Consider the following 14,022-nt stretch of genomic DNA (forward strand, 5'->3'; position numbering starts at 1 on the left):
AGAGCTAGTGAACATACACTCGGTGGCGCTATTCACATCTACCTTTCATTTAGATACTCTAACAAACAAAACTTTATTTGCATCCTCTGCTAGTTCTAAAATGTTTCTCACCAACTCCTGAGAAAGTTCATCAAGGTACTCCATCGAATCTCTCCAGGCATGCTACAGACCAAAGCAATGGATCAGACTCGATTAGCGTTAGCCCCGCCCGCTGAGGAGCTCGTGCACATTTAACAGACTCAAGCTAACGGCTGAAGTTTTCTTAGTCAAACCGAGGCAGTTAAACTTCAAGGAGTACGTCGGTGTGCTGTCTCTTGGGCAAAGGCGATGACAAAGTTGAACTGCGTCAATCTTGACGAATTCTTGGAGGAGTTTGGTCAGTTAGAACAGGTAAAAACGTTAGCTAGCTTACTTAATATTTGCCATGGTCGGTGCCGCTTTGCTTAAACGTTAAACGATAGCAATTACTCTTTCCTCACATGCACATAACCTTGGTTAAACACCCAACCGGTAAAATAAACGGATTTCACATTATATTATTGCAATTCCATATTATTTGTTTGCTACTGGTATTACATTTATTGTGTAATTTACTGTTTGCTCTCAGTGGCGGCCGGCCCATAGGGGGCGCTGGGGCGCATCCCTGCATTATAAAGGGTGAATGTAAAATATATTTTTACAAATTCTGTTAAAAATGTCGGTTTGCACCCCAGTGTGTGCCTACATGCAATATGAATTATATACACTACATCTCCAACCTACTGACATTCATTCACCGGTGAATTGCCACAGACTCGTATCGTTTCTGCAGCCAAACAACCAATCGTGTACTGTTGCCAGGGCAAATTAATGAATATTTGGCCAATCAGTGTCGCAGAATTTTATGGTCTTGGGGCGCTGAAAATATCGCCCCAACAGCAGATTTCAAGTAAAAAAAATAATAATAAAGGCTTGTGCAGCGAGATAAATCAGCGGGATGATATTAGTATACTAGTATTATACCATGTAAAGTTGTTAATTTACTTTATCTGTGAAACTGGTGATTTTGAGAAGGAGATGAAATCATTATAGTCATCGTCAGACTGTTGATTTGAATTCTTGGACTGGGAGTTGAAATGTTTTGTCTCACCAGCCGCCACTGTTAGCTCTCCTCTTCAGTGTTGTCACCATCATACGTTCCAGCATGAAACACATACTGTCCCCTGCACTTTGTGCATTGACTATATCAATTTGTGGGGGCACTACTGAATGAAGTGTCCCCTCTAACACTGTCGTTAAACAGAAAATAACAAAGATGAATGGCAAAAACAGCATGTTGGAGATCATGTTGGAAGACGCCAACAGACTCATGAAATTCAGTCTAAGCAAGGAGAAGAGTCTGACTGAGGGTGAGCAAGTTAGTGTTTGTATGTCTCCCCCTGTTGGTTATTTTGCTTTATGTGCGTCACTATTGCTGCTCTTACATTAAAGAATATGATCAACTTAAGCAAAAAAGACATTGAGAGATGCATTGACCTGACATGCACGTGCCCAAGTGATAACTTCCAAGTGGATTTTAAGCAACTGTGACTTTCCTGGATGTTTGCTGCCTCTCTGTAGGGTTAGAGTTTGTTTTAAGACACTTGGTAGATGAATAAACCTTCTGAATTGAATTAATGTGCATGTCTGTGCCTAAGGGGCTTAAACAAACTTTACAAAACTGTTTGATCAACATGTCACAGAGAAAGAAAGCCTTCTGGTCACAGTGAACAAGCTGCAGCAGACTCTGCAGGAGCAGTGCAACCTCAGAGGTAACCGGTCAGAAAGTTTGACAAAATATGCACAAAAATGTGAACCGAGGAATAACCAAAACCCCAAATATTCCTTGTGTGTGTCCATGTTTCAGTGGAGAACGAGAGACTGAAGAATGAAGTGGTGGATTTGAAACAACTGAGTGAAAGAAGAGTGGAGGTGAGAGCAGCCACGTACAGCCCAAAGGGGCTACTTTAGGCTTGGATGTACATTTAGACTTTGGACAGCATGTTCTATAAATTAGCAGCAACAATAGCTGGAGTAGCTCCACGAAGGAGCCAGATTTCACCTCAGAGCGTGTGGTCTGTGTGTCGTAATCAGGCTGGAGAGGCAGAGGTTCAGCGGCTGCTCTGCAGAATGAGAGCAGAAGAAGAAGGACACAAGAGGGCGCTAGAGGCTGAACGGCAGCAGTGCAGCAGAGAGGTGGAGCGCGCCCACAGGGAGGCTCTCAGTCTGCGTAAGGCCTCAGAAATTGACTTGATCCTCTCACCATTGCACTGCACCTGCTCTGTTTCTATTGAGTTCTTTAACATTTTACAAGAAACAGTTTCACATAAATACCAAACAATCGATAAACATGAAAAACAAAAACGGTGGTACATTAATCATAACAAATAGAGAACAGTTAATATGATTCTACAACAATGAAAGAAGAAGACAAAGATCAGACACTGGCTGATTCTCATTAGTGTGATATCCTATGAGTCAGTTACCACAGATTTAACTCTAAAACACTTGTTAAAGTACACCTGTGTGGCACAGTTGGAAATACTTCAAGGGTAAACCCCAGGCTCTCCTCCAGGTATTGTTCATGCAAGATCTTTAAAACTGGACCTCAAACTCCGGTCCGCTGTCCTGCAGGTTTTAGATGTTTCCCTGCTTCAGCACACCTGATTCAGATTGATGTGTGGCGTACAACAGACGGCCGCCATCAAACAGCCGGTGTGCAGCTGATTCAGGAAGAACTCTGCTGACACAGACCTGGTTGAACACAGAAACCTTTTATTGCCAACCAGCTCCGTATCAGAATTACAGATTGATGCATCAAATCTGGAGAGATCTCCAAAGCCCAAAAGTCCACTGCAGTCTCTCCAGTTGTGGGTGCTTCTCCCCTATATAGGGTAAACCCTTTCTGTATCTGTTAACACTGTATGTGCAGCACGTCCCCGTCAACAGGCACAATATTAGTATATAATGTATGTATCTTTTGATTAAAAATTATCTTATGCTCCAAATGTGTGTGTGAGACCATTGTTCCTCTCCTATCTGTAGCCACTGAACCTCTGTTAACTAAAGTCAGACGAGTCAAATTAATCAGACACTACAGATGCCTCATTCGCTGGTTTGTGCAGAGTTTAACCATCTTTTGAAGAGATCCATTTAATCTGATCAGATGTGTTGAAGCAGGAAACGTCTAAAGCCTGCAGGACAGCGGCCCTCGAGGGCCGGAGTTTGAGATCCCTGCTTTAAAAGAAGTGAAACTGTGCCTAAAGTTCAGTGAGTGAAAGGGGAAAGCTGGACTCTGATATAAATCTCAAATATGGCAGCATGTTATCTGAGTCATCAAAGAGCTGAAGAAGATGACATTTTCCTGTTATGAAGGGGCGCCATATAGCTCCACTGGTTAGGCTGGATCCTCGTGTACAGAGGTTCTTCGATGCAGCTGGCCTGGGTGCGAGTCCTGGCCTCTGGCCCTTTGCTGCATGGTTTCCCCGCTCTTAAAAAAGAAAACCATCTATGAGAAAAGAGCCCTGCTGCCCCCACTCACCTGTGCTCAGATGCAGGAGGATGTGAGGGCTTAAAACTCTCCCGTTACATTTCCCCCATGCTTTTCTGTTCCTTTGACTGTACGGCTCAGTTCTGCGCTTGGCTTTGTCGTCGCTGTTTTGTTTGCAGTGGAAGCCAAAGATCGGGATGCCGAGAGGCTGATGGAGGAGAAGGATCTGGATCTGGAGGAGATGAAGAAGAGGCTGAAGGACCAGGAGAGGGAACGGCAGAGCGAGCTCCTCAAGCTGCAGATGGAGGTAAAACAAAGTTTTTTTTATTTTTCTTCTTAGAAACAGTGGTCCATAAGTCCATAGTGGTTGCTAAGGAAACAGGTTGTTTTCTTAAGCTGACTGTATTATACTTCAGGTTAGCTGCGTATCTGTGCATCACATGGGTGCAAAATCTGTTGATGAATGCACCCTGAAATAACTCCTATTTTCACTTCTTCTCTGGTTTGGTTTTTAGTGGCGAGTTGAAGCGTCTCTAAGCTTGTTTGTTTTGTGGCTTTTTACAGTTTGGTGCGAAGTTAGCCAGAGTTCAGAATACGGCTCAGCGGAGCCAGCAGCAGCAGCAGCAGCAGCCACACGGCCCCAGCCTCCTTCCACAGAGCGTCTACAAGAGAGTGAGCCGTGCACACACAGCCTTTCACGCCTTTTTATGTTAAAAAGCCCTTTGCAGTACGAATCCCATCCATAGCAGTGTTTCTTCACTTTAAAAAAAGTGAAACAGCAATTTGTCAATCATTGTTCAACTTTTTTTTAATCATAAATCTATGATATTATGGTACGAGACATTTTGGATGTGATTCTGGGACGGATGTGCAGCTATTCTCCTTCAGCACTTTAACCTGTTATAATTGGCTTTGATCTTAGACATTATAAATTCAAATTCTGTATTTTCCTATGTTCCTAGCTGATACTTTTCCACTCTGCTCATGCTGCACAATCGATTACCTTAAATGGTCCAAGACCTTAGAATGACATAAACAACAGTCAGACAGAACATCTCTATTGGAGCAGATAGGTCTGGTACATTAGATCCACGCCTAAAACAGTTTTATCACATCCAAAGAACACAACAAGGACAGCAGCTGGCCTGATCAGGCCACTAAAAACTGGCCAATTATACTCTGAAAAGTGTGAAAACAACCTCTGTGAGATAAAGCTGAATATAAATAAGAAATGTTTCCGGATATCGGGTTTCGGCCTGACGGATTTATTTGCAATATACTTTACTATGTGACCCCTAATAAATACTTTATTTAATAAACGATTTCTCCAGCTTGTTCTTGGGCTTCCAATGAAAAAATCGGGCTAACAAACCCAAGGCTTGCTCAGGCTCACCTTTGTATATCTGCACAGGTGAGGCACTTTGACTCAGTTCTCTGTGTCAAAAAAAGAAGCCGTCTAAGTCAGCTTGTCGTGTGACAGTCGATGGACTCTTTGATTCTTTCTGATCACGTCAGCAGCTGGACATTTAGCTTCTTTCAGCTCTGGCTGATGGCAGACGGCACAAGCCGAGACATTACAGGTCTTCCTGAAGTACTTGACTGTAACAATGTAAAAGAACACTGGTTCTTGCTGCTTCACTCTGATGATCAACTTTAAAAGGTTAAATATCCTAAAAGCTGAAGATCCTCCATACAACAGAAAAGCCAGCAGCTTCTGAACGGTTCACTTTTAGGGCAGCAAACTTCCTCATTAACAGAAAAACATCACCTGTACGGAAGCTGGAATGGGACACGCAGCAGAAAATGTTGCCAAGTGGAAAAAGTGTGAATCTGTGATCTGATTCAGAATCAGCAAGAAACAACAATCTGGACAAAGCTTTTAACTATAAAGAAATGTTCATAAGATGTATTTAGCTCTCCCAAACTGTAAAGAAACAGTCCGTACCTGCAGCTAACCATCAGTTAGATGAGTTATGTTTGGTGTTTGTGTTCCTGGGGTTTTCTTTTAAAGACGACCTGCTGTTTCTGTTTCTGTGAACTGTGTGTATCTGTGTGCAGATTAACTGCGTGCACGTGCGCGTGCATGTGTGTGTTTCCTCAGAAGCTGCAGTTTTTCCAGGAGGAGAAGAACAAAGAGATTGGGGCTCTGCGTCAGAGAATCAAAGAGCTGGAAGAGCACCAGCGCACCAGCCACCTCGGTGACAGCCGTCTGAAGCGAAGGAAGAACTAGTTCGATCAGGCTGCTGCTGCTGCCCCCTCAGCTGCTGCTGTGTGGGGGTGCATGACGTGTTTCAAATGTGCAAAAGTGGACTTTAGCTCGATTTCAGAGAGAATTTCAGCTCCTCAGAGTTTCTTCGGCTCTGCTGGCAGGTGACGGTGTGCAGAGTACATTTAAACACATGCTGGATTCTCCTCTAAGAGCTTAATCCAATTAGACGCCTGCAGGGAAGGTCCGGGGGATGGGAGGGGGGGGAGGGGGGAGAAGGGGAAGTGAAGGCGAGGAGGAGGCACATTTCTGAATGGATCACAGAGGAGGACGACTAATCCTCTTCGAGCAATTAAAGCCGTTTATCTGTTTCCATTCAAAGAAATAATTGAACTGATTAGTTTGTGTTTCGATTCTTTGAATTCAAGCTCAGAAAAGACTTCAGTTATTTGAAATCAGTGAGAACTTTTGTTCTCATGCAGCCATTCAGCGTTTCTCTTCTTGTTTTGTGAGCTACATGCTGACAGCAGAAGCTGAAATGATTGATCAGACAGAACCAGACCCGATACCTGCAGTGCATTAAAGAAGGACCTCATTGTTCTCTTGTGTTTGTCACGATGCCTCATGACGAGGCCATCGTGCCTGGCTGCTGCTCCTCCTCACAGGGACGGCACACCTGAATGAACATGTCCCGCCTGCTGAGGTGCCGATCTTATGCCTTGTAATCTGTTTATCTGCGGGGACAGACTCTAACGGGGACAGAGAGCTAATCTCGATAGGAACATTGTGTAATCCCGTTGCATAACATTTCAACTCCACGAAAGCCAGCTCAACCTTAACTGACGGACGCCATTTCCCCTTTCACAGGTCTGCTTCGCTCAGTCAGCGTCGTGGTCGCTGATTCCATAAACACAAATGTTTTGTCCTCTCTGGCCTCAGTTTAATGGTCATTTCAATAAACTGGGGCTGACATAAAGTAAAACAGGACTGAAGATCATTACATCATCTTAACCTCTTGTTCTTTGGGAAGGGAGGGGCTGGCCGGGATCAGGAGGTGTGGCCTGAGACGTCCATACTGACGGTCCACTTGAGGAATGGCTCAGGTGGACTCAGTGCGCAGTTAGAGGGGAAAGACGGGGAGATTAAGATGGCATTGTTCTGACTCCAGCATGTGAGTGAAGCTTTCTTTTGTCTCGGTCCCTTTGGACCAGAAGAAGAACTTTAGAACTTCTTGTTCGATTTGCTGCAGACTCGACGGCCATGTTTTGATTCAAGGGAGCACGACGGATTCTTGGTAAGAACTTTTTCTTTAGCGCTTTCTTTTAGACATCCCTCTCTAACTCTTAGAGTCTTAGAGTCTTAGACCATTAAAGCAGACTCGTAATAAGGTTCAAACCGTTGATGATACGGAGCTTCATGCAGCCTCGTTAATACATTAGAGTTGTCTTGTTCCTTTTCATGTACAGCTTGTCCTTATTGGTAACGTTTCTGTGGTGCTTGCTGCAGAAATGCCAGGAGGCCAGTACCAGGTGTCGAGCAAAAGGCTCAGCCACAGCCTCTACAGCCTGACGGACAGCTCCGACGGAGGCCCAGAGGATGAGGAGCCCACGCTGCACCTCACCCCCCTACAAAAGCTGACCACAGACATGTGCAAAGATGAGAAAACCATCAAGGAGCTGATCATCGGCCGCAGGGTTGGGTTCTACAAGGTCCGCGGGGAGATCGGCTACGGCACCTTCTCCAGGGTCAAACTGGCTTTCAATGCCCTGACCAAAGGTAGATGGAGGCGCCGACTGTCCGCGAAATGTTAGCTCCCGTCTGTCCCGCCCACACCTGCACAGTTACTGTTCAGTTCCTTTCCTTAAGTCCAGAAACTGAGCCTTCCACAACCTGATAGATGAGCAGAATGCTGTGTTAAACGGGCTGCTCTCAGTTCAATGACCCAAAGGTTAAAGAGACGACTCACACCTTTGTTGTTGGAGGAGTTCAGGCCCAAAGTGGAGCCGTCTGCAGTGGTAGTTTCTTCACTTCCACAGTCAGTGTGAAGAGGAAAGTACACACTGCTCAGACTGGACATCCATCTGGTCCACTCTTACTGTTTCTGTAAGATTTAAGACAGGAAAAGAGTGGAAGATCCATCATTCCTTCAACTTCTATCTGCTAAAAATGGTTCTACAGGCTAATAAATAATGAGGCTTCTACATTTTGGCTTTATTAGTGTAAAATGTCATGTGTTGTTCATTTGAAGTTGTATTGATCTAATCTTAAGACCTTTAGAATTGAAAGTGGGTGGATTTTCTTATTAAAATCACTGTTCTCCCTTTTTTTCCCTCTAAAGTAAAGGGTTGCAGCTCTTTGAAGGGTGAGGGTTGCCCATGAGGAAGTGCACGATCAGACTTAAACACATTAGCAAATCCCTAACGAAATAAGTAGATTTTTATAAGGATCAGGAACAGCCAAGGTCAGTGGCCTTATCAGAATGACCTTCAGGGGAGAGTTCATGTCTTTTCTTACTTTTTTACAAGAAGAAGTCCTCAAAAAAGTCAACAGTGGCAGAAGAGCTCAGACTTTAGCAGGGAAGAGGGATTTCTCCACAAAGAGCCTACAGAAGTGACTCCTGTGTTAGCATTTAGCAGCTTAGACCCCTCAGAGTTTCTGCCACTCCTTCAAGCTCCTGAACACAAACGTAACCGATTGAAACCCTAAAACTAAAGAAAAGGGGAAGGTGTTAGAATACAGCTGGGAGCTGTCCCATCCTCACCCCTTACTGAGCTCCCCCGCACTGTCTCTCCCCCTCCACAGACAAAGTGGCCCTGAAGATCCTGGACAGGACGAGGTTGGATTCTCAGGCCCAGCGGCTGCTCTCCAGGGAGATCAGCAGCATGGAGTCCCTGCAGCACCCCAACGTGCTTCGCCTGTACGAGGTGGTGGAGACGCCCAGCCGCCTCTACCTGGTGCTGGAGTACGCAGGAGGCGGAGACCTCCACAACCGGATCTACAGCGAGGGAAAACTGTCCGACAACACCAGCAAGATCACCTTCGCCCAGATCCTCTCCGCCGTCAAATACATGGTTGGTGTTCGTTTGGTTCTTTTTCCCATCATGCAGTCTGATCAGACATTTAAAGGGGAACTCCGGGATTTTTAAACCTGGACCTTATATCTACTCACTGAGAACAGTTTGGTGAAAGTCGGTGTCCTTCAGAAGATATTTAGATAACTGGAGATCCATATAACGGAGTGAACGGGGCTTAGAGGATGCAGCCTCTAAATAAGGCATTATCTGTCTTTATTTCACCAATACTTTAAGAAGAATGAATGAATGAACGTGTGCTATAGCTCGTGTGGGCGTGTGGATGAAGTGGTCCCAGTAGAGTGCCTGTGCAGAAATCCCTCCGTTAGCTCTCCTTTAGCTGCAAGTAGCCACATAACAGCAGCTATGAGCTAACAGAGCTATAGCACACGTTCATTCATTCATTCTTCTTAAAGTATTGGTGAAATAAAGACAGATAATGCATGATTTCATGCCAGAAATAGGGTCTAGGTTTAAAAGTACCCTTTAGTTCCCCTTTAAAATCAAACCTTACTTTACTTTTGAAGCTCTTTGTTCTGCTGCGCAGCACAACATCAACATCATCCACCGGGACCTGAAAGCAGAGAACGTTCTGTTCACCAGCAGCGGCTGCGTGAAGGTGGCCGACTTTGGCTTCAGCACGCAGGTGTCCAACCGCAACCACACCCTGGACACCTTCTGCGGCTCACCGCCCTACGCGGCCCCGGAGCTCTTCAGCGACGAGTCTTACATGGGGCCCCCGGTGGACGTGTGGGCCATGGGGGTCCTGCTTTTCTTCATGGTCACCGGTTCGATGCCGTTCCGCGCCGAAACCATGGGCAAGCTGCGGCGCTGCATCATCGAAGGCAACTACACCATCCCCCCCTGGGTGCCCGGCCCCTGCCAGCGGCTCATCAAGGGCATCCTGAAGACCGTCCCCGCCGAGCGCTACGCTGTGGACCAGATGCTGGGCTGCGATTGGCTCTTACCTGTGGAGTTCCCCTGGTCCCTGGTTCCCCCCGACCCGCCGAGCGCTCTGCAGAGCCTGTTGGACTCTGAGAACGGCAACTTGGAGGAAGACGAGGAGGAGGAGGAGGAGGTCAGAAGCTGCCTGGAGGAGCTCGGCATCACAGCGGAGCACCTTCAGAACAATCAGCTCAAAGACAGCCGCAGCCCCATCATCGGCGTGTACCGCATCCTGCGGCACCGGGTTCAGAAGAACAGAGGCTGCGACTGTCTGCCGGTGGTCCGAGGGATGGTGAGGGACCCCAAGAGGGAGGGGCTCCGGGCCTACAGGGGCCTCAGGCACACCTCCAAGCTCTGCGTGCTTTCATAGAAACTTATTCAAGCTTAAAGAACACTTTGTACAGACCGCTTTTTATACCAACACATTAAAAACTGGAGTTTTTTCTGTTTGAAATGGCTGCAGGTGGAGAAATGACTGAGTTTTTACACTTTGGAGCTTTGTTTTGCTCTGCCAGAGGTATCCTTAGACATATATATACACATCTGTGTGTGTGTGAGAGTGTGTGTGTGTGTGTGTGAGAGTGTGTGTGTGTGTGTGTGTGTGTGTGTGTGTGTGTGTGTGTGTGTGTGTGTGTGTGTGTGTGTGTGTGTGTGTGTGTGTGTGTGTGTGTGTGTGTGTGTGTGTGAGAGAGTGTGTGTGTGTGAGAGAGTGTGTGTGTGTGTGTGTGTGTGTGTGTGTGTGTGAGTGAAAGTGCCTGGTGAAACGCACAAAGACAAGAAGTCAGTTCAAATAATTAAATGATTAGATTTTTAAATTTTTAGAGTCCCAAAGAAGTAAAACTATCGAGCACTTTAAGGAGGATTTTAAGATTATTTTTTGTACACGAAACCTAAAAACAACAAAGCTTCATTCCTGATTTATCAATTTTCTCTTTTTATCAAGCAGTCCAACAACAGTAAAACTGTTCACTGAACATGGTGATAAAATAAGTTTGTGCTGCTGATCTTTCATCTGTTTAACCGCATGTTCTCCTCAGAATAAAGGTTTTTTTTAAAAAAAACGATGCTTTGAGCAGGTTTCATTGTTCGCTGCAGAGCAGGTGCTACAGAGCCTATTTACCAAAGTTTCACCGAGTCCCTGCGAGTAAATACCAGCCCGACAGCAGCTGGCGGGACGCCAGATGACACCCAGGAGGCGCCCCCTCCCCTTTCTTCTGCTCACAATAAGCAGCCCAAACCCTACTCAGCCCCTCCGGTATTGGCCCAACTAACCCCCACCCACACACACCCCTCCGACCCCTCCCAGCCTTGCCCTGGCCGACCCCCACCTGCACGGAGCGGCAGATGGCGCGGCGTGGCAGCGGAGACATCTGCCGGCCAGACAATGGCCGCTCTGTGCGGAGCGCTGGAGCTGACAGGCGAGGAGCTCCGCTATTGTGGGCTGCGCCATACACATGCAGATGAGGAGCTCCGGGAGGAGGAGGAGGAGGAGATCCGCACGCACGCACACACGCACGCTCTACCCCAGGGAGCACGCCTCAGAGCCTCATCATGCAAATCTCCCCAGGTTTGAACTCCCTTCTCCCGCTCTGAGCCTTCACCATCTTCTCCAGCCAAACACACAACTCCAACCCGCAGCTTTGCAGAAGAAAGTGAAAAAACACAACTACAAAAGTCACATTTCAACGTTTTTTATTGAGCATTTTTTCAGCTTCCATTTTCTGCACATAGCTAAGAACAAGAAATAGTTTGTTTCCAGCATCGTTCCGAAATGATCAGTAGCCTACATATTAAGACAAATCTTTTTTTTTTTTTAACATTTTCTTTCAGTATTCATGTAAATGTTTCTAAGATATTCAAACATAATTTATTTAACTTAATTTAGTCATTTTCTAAAGTGAAACCTTTAGATAAAGGACATTTCTTCTTTTTCTTTTTTTAAGTTTTAGAATATTTTCGTCATTGTTAAATTTCTAAAGTGAAACCTTTAGAGAATTAAGACTATTCTGGAAAGTGGGGAACATTTCCGCTGACTGCAACTGCTGTCGTGTTGCTCAGCAAAGAGGCCATCTTTAAAAAGTCCCTTTTTAAGAAGGCCTCCTTCTCGCACCGCTTCTTCTCCTACTGCGCGTGCTTCAACGTGCAACTTCTGCTCTGTGGGACCACAGGACGCAGAACTCGCTTCTCCTTCCTCTCCAAACCTCATCCGCACAAAGAATGAGGGTCGATGTGTCGCTCTCGTGGCATACCTGACCTCATTCACAGAAAGAATGAGAGTCATCTTGGCATGGACGGGACAAGAGGCGACATTCACGGGGGCCCCTCGGGCCGGCGCCGTGCAGCCTGGACGGGAATTCTCCTCAGGAGTATCCAGGGATGAGCAGAAACAGGGTCATCCTGTTCATCAGGATGAGTATTTCCAGGTAAGAAGCTTTGCAGCATCTGAGCAGGTGAGGAGTCCCAGATCAGCGCCCGGGGAGGCTGATCTCAGGAACCCAGTCGTTCAGACGGCGGCTCTCCTCACAGAACAGGTGCAGCTTCTCCAGAGCAGGGTCCTCCCAAGAGCCGTCGGCCGGGTTCTGTTCGGGCAGGAAAAGGAAAGTAGTCTGAGTCACAAGTTTCTGGAAAGAGGCACCACAGATGCTGCCTTCAAATGCTTTACGATAACGCAGCCTCCTGCTCTGAGCTCTACGTACCGTGATGAGGACGCAGTGCGCGTCTTCAAGCTGCTCCGCCTCGTCTCCAACGATGTCAGCCAGGCGCTGCACGCCGCTCACTCTCACGATGCTGATGTCGTTGTCGAAGCAGAACGACTGGATGAGGGTGAAGTGGATCTGGAGCGCGATGTCACACTCAAACTCCTCGTCAATGGCCAGGATGCAGAAAGACACGCTGTCCGGGTCTCTGTGGAAACACAACAAAGAGCTCCATGAGATTTTACGCACAACAGAAGAAAAATCTGCTCCGATGAGAAAGTTTTCGGCTGCAACACCTGAGCGTCATACTTACAGATTCATAACTTTGGCGCACTCGTAGACACCCACGGTCAGGGCGTCGTTGTCTTTAGCAGCCACCAGGACCTCCTCCAGGGCTTTGCCGGTGCACGGAGCGCGCTCGGCGGGTTTCTGGACCAGGACCTCTTCAAGAGTCATGATGGAAACGATGAAGATATTCCGCAACGGGAGAGTTGGAGACAGTTCGGTCTGAGAGTAAAATCCGCGAGAGAGCAGAGTGCTTTCAACGCCTCTGTCCTCTTCTTTTATAGCCTGCAGCTCGTGCGGAGCAGTGAAAGCGCCGCGCCCTGATTGGCTGCAGCTGAATGGTGTATTGGTATGATAATGCTATTGTCACACTCCGGCTCGTGGCAGATTGATGGGGGTCACAGAGCCGCGCACGTTCCCTTCTGCACGCAGCAGCACGGTCTGGAACTAAAAATAGCTTAATTAATATTTTTTAAAGCTCGGTTACGTTGCGGCACGTCTGTGCAGTTTCGGTAAAACATTTGATTTATCTGCTGAACTCTCTTGGCTTTTGAAAAACATCACGACAGGGATGCACACCAGCTGCACTTCTCCAACCCCCCCATCCGAGAATTTATTAGAATTTAGGGCTGTAGAATATTTTTCATGCAGGTTCAGTGCACAGAAAGTTCTTATTGTGGTTTTGAGCGCTTTTCAAAAGCAAGTTTGGCCCCGAGTTTAAAACTACAAATCACTACCTCCGTGAAAGAAAACTCACCCAGCTATGTGTTTTTCTCTTTTAATCTTGTCTTTTGGAGATAGTAGCATTGAGAAAGTGTGACACCCCCCCCCCCCCCCCCCCCCCCCCCCCCCCCAGCAGCAGAGAGAAAGGGCAGGTGGATGATGCCATCTGTGGACTAGAAGCAGGCCATAAAAACGGCCTCATTGTGCGCACAGAAGCCCCCTGTATTATCGCCCCCCCTCTATCTTCCATACAAATGCAAATGATTAGCGCGTGCCAGAACTGCGCTTACTGCTGCTGGCCCATACTGACCACGTGGCCATCAGCTGTCCATAAAAAAACTGGTTTTCTCTGGGGAGTTATAGTGGATTCTGTTGAGCTTAACTTTACTGCACTTGTTTTGGCTGTTTAGTGCGCAGATGCTCCGCCATTTTTACGCACGGCTCTGTTTCACCATTGAAGCAGTTCCTGCAGAACAGATCTTGTTTATTGGGTAGTATTTATAACCCTTTAAATGCCCAAAACAACCCCCTGAAAGTTCTTTTTTTATATATATAAAAGTAGTGCGATTAAACTTTTACGCACGAATC

The 14,022-nt window shown here is 46.7% G+C and overlaps 4 protein-coding genes across 4 annotated transcripts in view; 3 read left to right on the forward strand and 1 right to left on the reverse strand.

The window, feature by feature from the left end:
- The window catches only part of ghrb (growth hormone receptor b), a 171,740-nt gene that overhangs the window by 21,869 nt on the left and 135,849 nt on the right, over positions 1-14,022 (forward strand). The window lies entirely within an intron of this gene.
- On the forward strand, positions 320-5,738 carry LOC140277499 (coiled-coil domain-containing protein 152). Its single transcript, XM_072372559.1, has 8 exons — positions 320-390; positions 1,283-1,388; positions 1,722-1,790; positions 1,886-1,950; positions 2,113-2,248; positions 3,688-3,815; positions 4,073-4,180; positions 5,610-5,738. The coding sequence occupies exons 1-8, from the start codon at positions 328-330 to the stop codon at positions 5,736-5,738; spliced, it is 804 nt and encodes a 267-aa protein (XP_072228660.1). The 5' UTR covers positions 320-327.
- On the forward strand, positions 7,184-10,155 carry nim1kb (NIM1 serine/threonine protein kinase). The gene is made up of 3 exons (XM_072371953.1): positions 7,184-7,490; positions 8,517-8,785; positions 9,333-10,155. Exons 1-3 carry the CDS (start codon positions 7,223-7,225, stop codon positions 10,098-10,100), a joined length of 1,305 nt encoding a protein of 434 aa, XP_072228054.1. The 5' UTR covers positions 7,184-7,222; the 3' UTR covers positions 10,101-10,155.
- Positions 11,438-12,945, reverse strand: LOC140277363 (growth arrest and DNA damage-inducible protein GADD45 gamma-like). Its single transcript, XM_072372350.1, has 3 exons — positions 12,740-12,945; positions 12,427-12,634; positions 11,438-12,309 (listed from the first exon to the last, which is right to left on the reverse strand). Exons 1-3 carry the CDS (start codon positions 12,880-12,882, stop codon positions 12,196-12,198), a joined length of 465 nt encoding a protein of 154 aa, XP_072228451.1. The 5' UTR covers positions 12,883-12,945; the 3' UTR covers positions 11,438-12,195.

The sequence above is a fragment of the Leuresthes tenuis genome, unplaced genomic scaffold (assembly GCF_036924035.1).
Source record: "Leuresthes tenuis unplaced genomic scaffold, fLeuTen1.0.hap1 SCAF_19, whole genome shotgun sequence".
NCBI lineage: Eukaryota > Metazoa > Chordata > Actinopteri > Atheriniformes > Atherinopsidae > Leuresthes > Leuresthes tenuis.